We start from the raw sequence: 12,801 nt of genomic DNA, 5'->3' as shown, positions 1-12,801 counted from the left end.
GTTGGCCTCTGCACTGGATGTGAAGCTTATTTAAAGAAAATAAAATAACATTATATTACTTGAAGATAAAATGCATTTCCCATCAACCGTGATGATGGGCTACACTAAGCTTAAGGTATCCTTCTGTGAAGAAAACTAGCTTTCTATAAATTTATTTGTTTTATTCTGTATTTCTTTGGTAATTTTATCTATTTAGGGACAGAGAATAGTGAAATTAAACGGTGAAAGATCTTTTGCATCCTGAGGTTCTTTTCTACTTTGTTACAGAAGACAACGTAAAATGAAACTTAAAGTTCAAGAAAGTTTTGAAGAACAAGTTGAGGTGGGAAGTTCCTTGTGACAGGGGAAAGATTTAATGAAAAAACATACAGAATTGACTATTCATATTTTTGATACTACTTAATTCCCACCTGGATTAGTAGTGACCAAAAAGTAAATAATGTTAACATTGAATAGCATCCATAAAAGAGTTAATATTTAGATATGTGGGTGGATTTTCTCTCTTAAAAATCCTTCGCTGGATTGGACGAATGAAGTTGAATTTTCATTTCTGAAAATACAGAAGTGTGCAATGCTCCTAGAATGTAAAAACAAACAAACAAACAAAAAACCCTATAAATCTAGTGCCTTTAAGTAAATCCACAGTGAATTAGGGCATTTTATATGTCAGTTTACATTTTGGAATTATAAAATGAGCCCCTTGAAAAGAATATCTTTCCAAGAATGACATCAGACCCATAATTCTAGCCTCACTTTGATTTAAAAGATAATGATATTCACTGAATTATTCAGTAGAATGTTACTGTACTCTATGATTGATCCTGTTCCATTGTAATCTGAACAAAATATGATAGTTGAGCCCTGGGTAGGTTTCTTCCATGGATTATCACAGTGAATACCTAAGATTTTGTTTATCTAATTGATTTGACTAAACTAGCTGACCTCAGACATCCTTTCAAACCTCTCTATTAAATTCTTCTGCAAACAAATGCAAATTTGGTTGAAAAATAGAATCTCTAGTTTTTATTATGTAACATAACAGTACCTACCAGAAGCTACTTGAAATTTGGACTCCACTTTAGTGCAAATTCATGGTCCTTGGGAAAGAGCGGATCAAATCTGTAGACAACAGTTGGTGAGCTCAGCTCAGCCCGTGTAAGCTAGAAATTTGGGAGGCACTCTCATGCCAGGATTGTAAAAATAGAGCAAAAACTTGCAATGAAGAATTCTATTATCGGTTTTACTTATTTTAGCATATTTACAGGCATGTGTGTGTGTGTGTCTGTTCTGCTTGCACGTCTTAGACGATGTAATGTTAACGGATGATATATGATGATTTGAATATGTTGGTATAACTTTTTGGATATTTCTTGTGTGGAGGCTGTACTAGAATCCAAAAGTAAGTAGTAAGGCACAACTCTGAAACTCTCTGAGGCTTATGGAAGTCCATTGGAATTGAACATCTATATCCCAAGTCCACATATCTTAATAGGGGGACCCATTCCATTTTGAACACCATGTAGAAAATTACATTTTGCTTACAGTGCCAATGTGTCATCTGGTTCTTTCAGGAATTTACTGCATAACCTTCTCAGGTTTCATAGAAGTAGGGTTGAATAATTGTTTGTAAAAGACCCTCATAATAATTTGCCTCTCAAAAGATTTGCTTCTGGTCTGATTACATAAACCACTAAAGTATTTGAAAACACACTGCATTCCCTTTTTCTAAACAGGTATAAGTCAAATGAAGATTATGTATATGTCAGAGGACGTGGACGTGGAAAGTACATTTGTGAAGAATGTGGGATTCGCTGTAAGAAGCCAAGCATGCTCAAAAAGCATATCCGCACTCACACTGATGTCCGGCCATATGTATGCAAGTTATGTAACTTTGCTTTCAAAACGAAAGGTACAATTATCATCTTTTTAGACGAGGACATACTTTTCTTATGGTCACTTTGGATTCTAAATACCATTTTATAAGTGTTATTGAGAGTAAGACGGTTTTGTGAGTGAAATGTATTTTCTCCCTTATGTAAGTAATCAAAGGATACACATGAAACAGCAAGGCTTCTTTTATGACTTGAGTAAGAGCTGTAGACGTAGGGCCAGGCAAGTTGTTTCCGAAGGAAGTGGCTAAGAATTGCCCGGATTGTTATTGCTATTACTTCATGTTAGAAATGTTGTGCGGTCTAGATAATCTTTGCACCAGTATTGAAATACCACAGGGAGACAATCCATGCAGTGGCATTAGAAAAGCAAGGCGGCAGCTGGGAAGAAAACATGTGCCCATGGTCAGTTTCAAGATTATGAATAATGTAGAGACCCACAGACTCCCAGGTGGGCCCCTCCATCCACAGTTGCATTAATTATGCATAGAAATTTGATAGCTTGTGTTCCGTGTATTTATCAGCACAGAGACAATTTCTTACTCTCAGGCCACAACGGTGAATTTCATAATATCAGGACTTGCCTTAAAATGATATTCTTTCTTTTAAAAGAAAAATCTGTTGTTGCTTTTTTTACAGGTAGGTTTATATGAACATATACAAGAAGGTTGTTTTGATTATAGTTTCTTCATTTTATAAAATCAAGGAAACGTTCTTGATCCCAGTGTTCTCAGATTACAGAAGTAGCGAATTAGAGGGGGTTTGACTTTTGGAGAAGTACATCTTACTGCTTGCTGTAGAAGTACTTTAGCTATCATGGATTTTTACCCCCTCATTAAGCTCGTATGATTTCCTATGTTTTAACTTTAAATTTGCATACCGGTTCCTCTGCTCCACTCCCCATCAAGAAAAATAATAATCAAATAAAATAATCTTTGGTAGGGAAATATGTACCAATTTTCTCCTATAGCCCAAATCCTAAATTGTCTTATTGGTTTGTCAGAAGTATAAATGTGTAGACTCCCAACATACCTGTTTCTTCTTTACTAAAAAGGTATCTGTAGGGGCGCCTGGGTGGCTCAGTGGGTTAAGCGGCCGACTTCGGCTCAGGTCACGATCTCGCGGTCCGTGGGTTCGAGCCCTGCGTTGGGCTCTGTGCTGACAGCTCAGAGCCTGGAGCCTGTTTCAGATTCTGTGTCTCCCTCTCTCTGACCCTCCCCCGTTCATGCTCTGTCTCTCTCTGTCTCAAAAATAAATAAACGTTAAAAAAAAAAAATTTAAAAATTTAAAAAAATTTAAAAAAATAAAAAGGTATCTGTAATACAGGGGATGCTTTCTTTGAAGGCAGATAAAGGAGGGGGAAGTGTTCATTTGCATTTCAAAAGAGGTAAACATAAGGTCCTTTAAATACCATCCTCCTTTGTACAACCTAGCCTTTTATTTAGAACTTCACTGAGAGACTCCCTAGGACAGAAGAAAATATAAACTTTGGTTCTATAACCTGCAAATCCGCCAGTCATTACAACTGCTTTATCTTCACGGGGTACATGTGTGAGACGCTGGGTGACGGGAATGGCTGTGTGAGACGCTGGGTGACGTAACACCACATTTCTAGGTTTTTAAAAATCAAATTAAATTTGGCTCTGCGTCATTGCCATGGAGTTTTAGCAGGAAATCATTTATTCTTGGTCATTATTGGAGTTTCCTTGTCACCCTTCAAGAATGTGTAAATGTCTCAGAATCTTAAAATGAGCAAAATGTCCGGGGGAACCCCTCGAATTTTCAGTTGAAGTAACTGTTGTCCCACCCCAAGCCCTGTGAGCACAGACCCTCAGTGCTCTCAGAGGACCAGCACCTATGGAAGTCACGCCTGCCCACTCCTTCAAGGGCCCTGCCTAGCCAGCCCCTTCCCCCTCCTTGCTAGAATCCCTTCGGAAGCTCAAGACTTAGGTCAACCAAAGCCAGAGTGGAGTTGTTTCAGAGCCAGATTTCTAACCGTTGCAGGATGCTTTTTACCTCAATATCCAGGGTTCTTTGTCTCGCCTGTTTGAAGAATGAAGAGGTAGACACAGAATAAAATGAGCAGCAGGCAAAAGTTTATATAGGTGATCAGAAAGTAATAGCATGAAAGCTCTCTTTGCAGAGAGGGGGCATTCAAAAGTGAATGCGCACGACAATAGGCAAGGGTCCTCGTTTCTAAGGTTCTGTTCAGGCCCTCCTTCCCTTCCCCCTTGTTCCTTCTCAGGTTTTACCGTTATTGGCTGGATAACTCTAGGTGCTGGGTTGTCCATTCCTGATTGGCTCCTTTCCGTTGTATGAGGGGTGGTCTCTGGCCATACCATTCCTTGTGGTTCATTCATCATTTTACGGTCTACTTAAAACTTTTGTCAAATCCCTGAGGGCAACCTGAAGGAGAGTAGGTGGTGTCTGTTACATTCTTAAGAGGGACCTTACGCCTGAGGGGCTTTGCTATGGTCAGACCCTCCCAACATTGTTCCAAAATATGTGTTTTTCCCCACCCTAGGACCTCAGGTCCTAATCTTTCCCTCTCTGCCTATTTTATCCTATCTTTTCCCATCATATAACTCCAAACCTACCCTGAAGATGAGAGGCCAAAGCCTGACTGCCTATTGAAGTGGAGAAAAGAGAGAAAAATAGAGGAGAAACACATATCAAGATCTAAATATACGATCTTGACAACCTAACACCCAGCCACATACACAGATTACATGTACCCTTGCAGAAACAGGTGATTTCCATTAATTTATATATTCATTGTATATATAAATTATATATATTCTGATATATTCATTAATTTATAGATTTAGGAATTCTTGATGATCTGTCTATAAAAATGTTGGCGACCAGTGTGCCCGGGTGGCTCAGTCGGTTAAGCGTCCGATTTTGGCTCAGGTCATGATCTCGCCATTCATGGGTTTGAGCCCTGTGTTGGGCTCTGTGGTGACAGCTCGGAGCCTGGAGCCTGCTTCAGAATCTGTCTCCCTCTCTCTCTGCCCCTCCCCCATTCGCGCTCTGTCTCTGTCTCTCAAAAATAAATAAATAAATATATAAATATGTTTGAGATCTTTAAAATATTTTTAGACAATTAATAGCAGTAGGGGTCCGGAAATATTTTTATATTTGGAGTTACCAAAATAGCACGTAAAATTCATAGGTATATAAGCAATAAGTAAAATACTAAGTAAATAAAGTAATATAAGTAAAATAATAAACAACAGTGTCCTGGTTAGGATTGTGGCTCATATATCACATTACTGATAGGCTAAACAACTCTACAAGGGAACAAACTATTTTCACAGGCTAAGAGTTTCCACTTAGATTCAGTAAGCCTATTCTTAAAAATAAAGCATTTACTGGTACATTGTTACAGCATCATGAAAGGGCACAGATAATAATATGGCGCTTACAATTGAACTGGTTCCTGCGTGTCTTTGGATAAGTTATATACATGACATGGACTGAGATAGGTAGATAGATAGATAGATAGATAGATAGATAGATAGATAGATATAAAGATAAAGATAGAGATACACATATAATTTCATAGATCCTAGGTCAAAGGTTGACAGAAAACCTTTCTTTTTCCTTAAAACAATGGGAGTTTCAAGATAAATAGGGAATATTGTAGAACTTTAGAAACTGCTGTCGTAAAGTTTGCTAACGTATACCAGACAGATAGATGCTAAACACTGAGTATAATGTTCCCTATAAGTAGTTAGCTAAGTTATTTGTATGGATCTTTGAATTTGTCTACAAGGTTGGCTTTCAGATAAGGTTGCATAATTTTTTCTTCTGACCAGTGAGAAGCCTGGGAGGTTGATCCAAATCTGATCACTGCCAAAAGTCTGGGGTCCAGGATGTGTTGATAAGAATGTTTGATCTGAACTTTCTCTAAGATGTGTGACCCGGCTTATGTCACCGTGTTTGTATGGAAGCCTAGGAGGCTGGCCCATTTGAGCCTAAGATATTAGATCTCTTCTCAGTCAGGAAAGTCTGGGATTCCCAGTCTTGGCTGGGAGCCTACTCTTGAAAAGGTATGACCCTATGCTACAAGTCCTCTGGAATGAGGGAGACTTGAGATTAGGCCAAAGTTCTGAGTGGTTGATATGTTCAGGAACCAGGTTGTTCCTCCTAAGTTCAGGACAAAGGGTGGTGGGTAGACACAAATCTATGCTATTTCAAATTAGTTCATTTCTAATTTGGGAACAATCATCACCTTCTTGTCATCAAGTAATTCCTCCTTTTTTGCCTGTGTTTTCTAGGAAACCTAACGAAGCATATGAAATCTAAAGCGCACATGAAGAAATGCTTGGAGTTGGGAGTTTCAATGACATCAGTGGATGATACAGAAACCGAAGAAGCAGGTACTTCAAAATTTAGTTGACTGACCTCTTCACTCTGCACACTGGAGCTTTGTGCCTGGGGTGGCAAAACAAGTTTTGATATTTAAGAAAAACTGATCACATTGCATTTTATTAAATATGAAATAGAGAAAGGAATCTGACATGTTGCATTGCTTACAACATACCGGGAAGAAATAAATCCATTTCAGTTCTGACTGAAAGGGATAAAAAGGCCTCGCTATAAAAACACTTCTATCTAGAATAATAAAGCGAATCTAATTATACTTGCATTGTGACAGGGATTTAGATTTTATGAAACTTTGGGGAAACTTGAAAAGCAATTTAATGTATTATTATTCCTATCAAGAGGAAAAGAAATCCATCATTAATCTGAATAGAAAACCTGAGGTCAGTCAGGATTCCTGAGATATATCACTTTTATGTAAGTTTATATCCAGAGAGACAGGTCTTCACTTTCTTTTTCTTCCAGCCTCATCAGTAGCAGCATTATCCATCCCCATTTGTTGAGGGTTTTCTATGGGCTGTGTGACATCTGAGACATAAGGTGTCACTCTAGAGTTCTTTTGTTGGGTGGGGATGAGTCGGATTAGTTATTAAAAGACAAGAACCCGTGTAAGGTCTCCCACCCGGATGAGTCCCCAGTGAGTATTAAAGGAGTTCAGAGATGGAACCGTCTCTTGGGGCTGCAGGGTTGGAGGAAAGCTTTTGGGAAGAGATGGGGTCCAAATTAACCCCTAATCTTGACATTTGAACCCTGATCTCCACTATCTGTTCAATTGTTTCAGAAACTATGGAAGATTTGCACAAAGCAGCTGAGAAGCATAGCATGTCCAGCATTTCAACTGATCATCAGTTCTCAGATGCTGAAGAATCAGATGGTGAGGATGGAGATGATAATGACGAAGATGATGAAGATGATGATGACTTCGATGATCAGGGAGATTTGACACCAAAAACAAGATCAAGAAGCACCAGTCCTCAGCCTCCTAGATTCTCATCCTTGCCTGTGAATGTTGGCGCCGTGCCACATGGAGTTCCTTCAGAGAGTTCCCTGGGGCATTCTTCATTGATCAGCTATTTGGTCACTTTGCCAAGTATTCAGGTTACTCAGCTGATGACGCCAAGTGACTCATGTGAAGATACTCAGATGACAGAATACCAGAGGTTATTCCAGAGCAAAAGTACAGACTCAGAACCGGACAAAGACAGGTTAGACATACCTAGTTGTGTGGATGAAGAGTACATGTTGTCTTCGGAGCCCAGCTCCTCTCCGAGGGACTTCTCACCCTCAAGCCACCATTCCTCACCAGGATATGACTCTTCACCCCGTCGAGAGAATTCACCAAAGAGGTATCTGATACCCAAAGGAGATGTATCACCCAGAAGACATTTATCACCTAGGAGAGATCTGTCACCCATGAGACACCTTTCACCAAGAAAGGAAGCTGCGTTGAGAAGAGAGATGTCACAAAGAGATGTTTCACCAAGAAGGCATCTGTCCCCAAGGAGGCCGGTGTCACCTGGGAAAGATATCACGGCAAGAAGAGACCTCTCTCCCAGAAGAGAACGAAGATACATGACCACCATAAGAGCGCCATCTCCCAGAAGGGCTTTATACCATAACCCACCATTGTCCATGGGGCAGTATTTGCAAGCAGAACCAATCGTATTGGGGCCTCCTGTAAGTATGATTAGCTTTCTCTTTCTCACGTCTAAAGCCAAAGCATATTGGAGCCTCTTGATAATACACTAGTGTGAAATTTGCTATAACATGGGTGTCTCTCATGGGGAGTGGTGAACTTGGTTACTGAAAACAACAGGAAGACATTTTCTCACATGCTGTTGTCGCTAACATGGCTGTGACATTACCCCAAGTGTAGTAATGCATCAAAGCAGTAGTGTTTCCAACCGGGAATAGGTGAGGCTTTTCTAAATGCTTTCTAAGCTTAACTGATGACAGGCATGAGTTGAAACCTTTACACGAGTAGGAAAGGTGAAGTCTTTGGAATGACATGGCTACATAGACACATACTCTCAGGGACATTTGGGTGTCAGTTATAGAACTTTGCCGAGCAAGGGTCAGCCATTAGTGTTAGCTTTCGATACCTTTTTTTTTCTTAAATAAACTCATCACCTTGCCCGCAGTGAGTGGACATGTGAAGCTGGTGAGTGACTGGGAGAGGAGAAAGTGACCTCCTTGGTGTATTGTAAGTCAAAGGCATGAACCTATCTGCTTTTCTTGCCATTACTACTACCTTCTGCTACCAAATGCACATGCTGCTCAGTGAGATGGTGAACCGAAAGTTTAGAGAGCCCAGGGAGAAAGCTTCAGAGAGTTCTATGGTATGCGCTCATTATAAGTTTAAATAACAACAGTAACAATCATGGGTTAAATTTAGGTAGTAGGTCTAATGCAAATCCATAAAAAAGCATCTGTCCTGCCTCATTCCGTGCCCTGGCAGACCTTGATGTTTCTCAGTTTGTATGGGAATTTTTTTAAATGAATGAAGCAGACACTCAGCATAGACAGATGAATGATACCTTTTGAATTTCTAAGCTTAAATGTATTTTTGTTTTCTGGTCTCTACTTTTTGCTGTCCTCTCTTTGCTCAAGGGTTTCTATTGTGCGGCGCAGCACTGTCCTGCCAGCCAAAGGCACTATCCCCTTCCAGCTCTGTCTTCTCACTGCCCTGGCGGCCAGGTTCTTCCCTCTCGTTGCCTTTTTGCCACCTTGAGTCATGAGCTTAGGTTATCATTTTTAAACTTCAGGAAAGGTCCCTGCTGCAATCCACTCCCCTTCCTCCAACACCCTCTTTTCACAACTGGATACCAACTTAATCTCTATGGTGCAAGTACTGCAGAAACACACATGCGATCAAGACGTAATTTATTTCCCAAGATAATGAATTAGCAAGCTAAGAAAAAAAGGTGCATTTCCACAGGTTTTTGTGTCTTGGTGGGGTGTTAAGTAGAAAAGAGGGAGCTTCTGAAGTTAATGCCACTGTGGCATACAGAGTCATAGATTCACAAATCTGACACATGCCAGGATATCACATGGGGTATAAAATGCTTTCTCTGGTATAGAGCAACGATGTTGGCAGAGCATGTACGATGAGACTCTCCTGTACTGGCCTTGGCCAGGTGGAGTGAGACTAGGGTATTTGTGAAAATTTGGGGCATGTTTAGTCAACTGTAGTGCCAAAAATAATAGCCTTTAGTGTCAACACACCATGGTTATTAAAAACTAATAGCAACTAACTCAGTCAACCCGGGCAAAGGAATTGAAGGGAGTGGACTAACAAAGTTCATCTAAATTTTGGACATATGACCAGAAAGTTAGGAGGAGATTGGCTTTATTAGTCATTGAGTTTGCAACCAATTGTTTTTTTATACTGATTCACCTGGATATTCAGTACAAATATTCAACTTTACCATTTATGAAGGCCTCTATTACTCAGCTCAATTATCTTTAGAGCATTTATGGCCTGCTGCTTTGTTCACGTGATATGAGGGACTAGATCAGGGAACGCTCTCTGAAGAAGGGGCAGTTGGTCCAAAGCACTTCCCATTTAATGTTTTATCACACCATTTTTGAAGGGCAGAGGAAGATGTTTATCTTTTAGTGCTGTGTGAACAAGATTTTTGTTGCCAGGGCAAAACAGAATTGATGAGAGTATGAGAAGTAGCAATCTTCTGGTTGCTCTATTGAATGAGAGCTGCACCTTGTCTGAATAATGTTGAAAATACTAAATTAGAGTAGCCCTAAAAACAAACGGTTTTCATGGAAATTCTCTTAGAAATACCTTGTCTTGTTGCTTAACATTGGCCAAGAACTAATAGGTCAGTGACTGTGGCATGAAAGGATCTTCTAGTCCAGCACGGCACACTCATCCTGTGGTTCAGTTTGGAGTGGGAGTACCTAGCGAGCAGGTTTGTAGACGATGAAACTCCCTCATTGGAATCCTACTTCCCTGCTGTGTCTGCCCTTATGCTCTCAGTTTAATTTTAATATAGATAGATGATAGATGATAGATAGATAGATAGATAGATAGATGATAGAAAAGGAAGAAATGGAGGAAGGAAAGGAGGAAGGAAGGGGAAAAGAAAAGAAACGAAACAAAAAGAAAAGAAAAGAAAAAAGAAAAGAAAAGGAAGGGAGAGAGGGAGGAAGGAAAGAAAAAAGAAAGAAGTGGGAAAGAAAGGGAGGAAGAAAAGAAAAGAGAAGAAAAGAAAAGAAAAGAAAAGAAAAGAAAAGAAAAGAAAAGAAAAGAAAAGCAGTGAAAAGGGAGGGAAGGTAAGAGTCTTTCTCATCAGCAAATATTTTTGAAGGTCGAATACGTGTGGCTCAAGGATGATGATGAAAAATTTTTATGGTTTCTGGCCTCATCTTTTTTAAACAAAAAATTTCCTATTCCATTTTTAAAGTTTAAGTAGATAAATTAGCAACGAAGAGAAAGGAAGATGTGTCCTAGTTTCCAGTATGTAGTATAGAAGAACACTGTGCCTGGTCACAGAGTCGACATTCAGTTCTGTCCCTTGCTATCTGCGTGATCTTGAGCGAGTCACTTAACCTCTCGGCCACAGTTTCTTGATCTGCTTGTGGCCGCAGGGAGGCGGGCTGAGCAGATTTCCGTCCTTGAAAGAATTTGCCATTCAGCTTTGCGGAATGCTGTGAACTGACAGCCTCCTGCTGTTCCTGCCATCAGGACAGGCTTCAGTTTTCAAACTGAGGCTATACTCTCCCCTGCAGCCTCCAGCCAGTGACGAGCCTGGATCAGTCCCAGCCGAGCACCTGCTTCCTCTCCTTTCTACCTTCACACGTGCGTCAGCTCCCCTGCCTCCTCCTCCCCGCACTGAACTACTTGCACTCCTACCTCCTTCTTTGCGTTTGCTTCCAGAGCACCTCCTGACACTCTTGAAAAGATGAGGGGTAACAGAGCTGGGACAGGGAATACATATACGTACACATAATACAACCCACACAGGTTCGTTATTCCCATTTCCAAATCAAGGTGTTTCTCACCAAGATTGAAGATGAGAGTTTGTTCACAATATCACAATGATAAGGTTCAGATTACAAAATAGGGCCGCAAAAAAGGTAGAGAAGTCTTACTGAGAGATTCTTTGGAGGGTGAAACGGGCGAATGCAGGGACAGAAGCTGTGTGGTGAGGCCTGGTAACATTTAGAGCAGTGCAAGTACTGACACGGTAAAAATTCTACTTTCAGGCGGACTTCTGTGGTTGTAATCATTAATTGCTGGTCAGTAAAGATCTGAGTCTTTGGGGATTGAGGTTCATTTGATTATCTTCCAAGATTATTATTCTAAGTATCCCAGTTCTTCCACCGTAATTGGTGTTTGTTGTAGGAAACATGCCATTTTCTAGATTAGAGCAAAGGTGGGAGGGATTTATTGTTGTTGTTGCTGTTGTAGCAGCATTTAAATAACTCTCATACTGTAAAATTCTCACCTTCTTTAACTTGTGGGGTTCTTGTGATTATAGGATGGATGATTTCATTTCTTCCTCTACACTTCCAGGACAATTCATTTGTTTCTAGCTTGAATAAGGCGTAGCCCCAAACAGGGTAAGGGCCTAGCATGGCACAGAGTGACAGAGATAATGCATAATTTATAGTTCCCAGGCTGGTCTCACAGTCTAAATAGAACTGGATGAATCATTAATGGTACAGAGCATACCTTGAGCTTGAGAAACATCCTTGAAATGAATTAGAACTTTTTTTTTCTCTCTCTCTCTCCTGGATTTCCACCATGCTTGATAGGTTTATATTTATCTGATTTTAAGTTCCCCCCAAAATAAAATAAACTGAGTACCTTTTAAAGATGCCAGTCCATTGAAAGGGTGAATCTCAGAAATTGAAACCTGATAAGCTCTTGCAAGCCTGATAATCTCGTAGTCAAGCGGTGTTTCGCTACAGAAGCAATTACAGAAAATAAGTTCTCTTTCAGGACTGGGACCGTGAAATCTGGAATTCTTGCCCCCAGTTGTCAGTGTCCTAATTAATTAATTGCCAAGAAGACATTTAAATGAAAATAATAACATAAAAAGAAGATATTAATGCCTAATAATCTTTGGTTCCCAACTGTGTAGTCGAATATGAGTTGTAAATGCTTGACATTTAATATTAACTACTTTGATGGATAGTTACCTTACAGAAACTGGCCCTGATTTATCACTTGATAAAGGAGCTGGTCTTCCTTCCAGCTAGGGTGCCTCTTGAGAAGGAATTTATTCCTTTAAACCAATGTCTTGCACATTGTAGGAACCAGTTTGTCTATCACCACTATCTTATCATCTGCTCTGTGGAAATTAAAAAAAAAAAAAAAAAAAAAAGAGGCAGTTTTCAGACTTGTCATTCCAATTATACTCATCAACACTTAAAAAAATATTAAAAATCTTCCCAGTATATAAACAGATGGCAATCTTTTTACTTCCTTTTGAATTTAAAAACCTACTATTAGCGTTTTTTGCTCAGCAAACTTTTTCTGGTAATTATCCATTATTTTCTT

General features: G+C 39.8%; 1 protein-coding gene across 2 annotated transcripts in view; it reads left to right on the top strand.

Moving 5' to 3' along the window:
- HIVEP2 (HIVEP zinc finger 2) overlaps nt 1-12,801 on the top strand; it is a 90,996-nt gene that overhangs the window by 75,185 nt on the left and 3,010 nt on the right. For both annotated transcript variants that reach the window (XM_042939970.1, XM_042939971.1), the window contains 3 exons: nt 1,734-1,909; nt 6,173-6,274; nt 7,060-7,955. In XM_042939970.1, the coding sequence (XP_042795904.1) occupies nt 1,734-1,909; nt 6,173-6,274; nt 7,060-7,955 (1,174 nt within the window). The remainder of the gene's footprint in view (nt 1-1,733; nt 1,910-6,172; nt 6,275-7,059; nt 7,956-12,801) is intronic.

Source organism: Panthera leo, chromosome B2 (genome assembly GCF_018350215.1).
Source record: "Panthera leo isolate Ple1 chromosome B2, P.leo_Ple1_pat1.1, whole genome shotgun sequence".
NCBI classification, from domain to species: Eukaryota; Metazoa; Chordata; class Mammalia; order Carnivora; family Felidae; genus Panthera; species Panthera leo.
The sequence above is the reverse complement of the archived record's forward strand: the minus strand, read 5'-3'. Positions and strand labels throughout refer to the sequence as shown.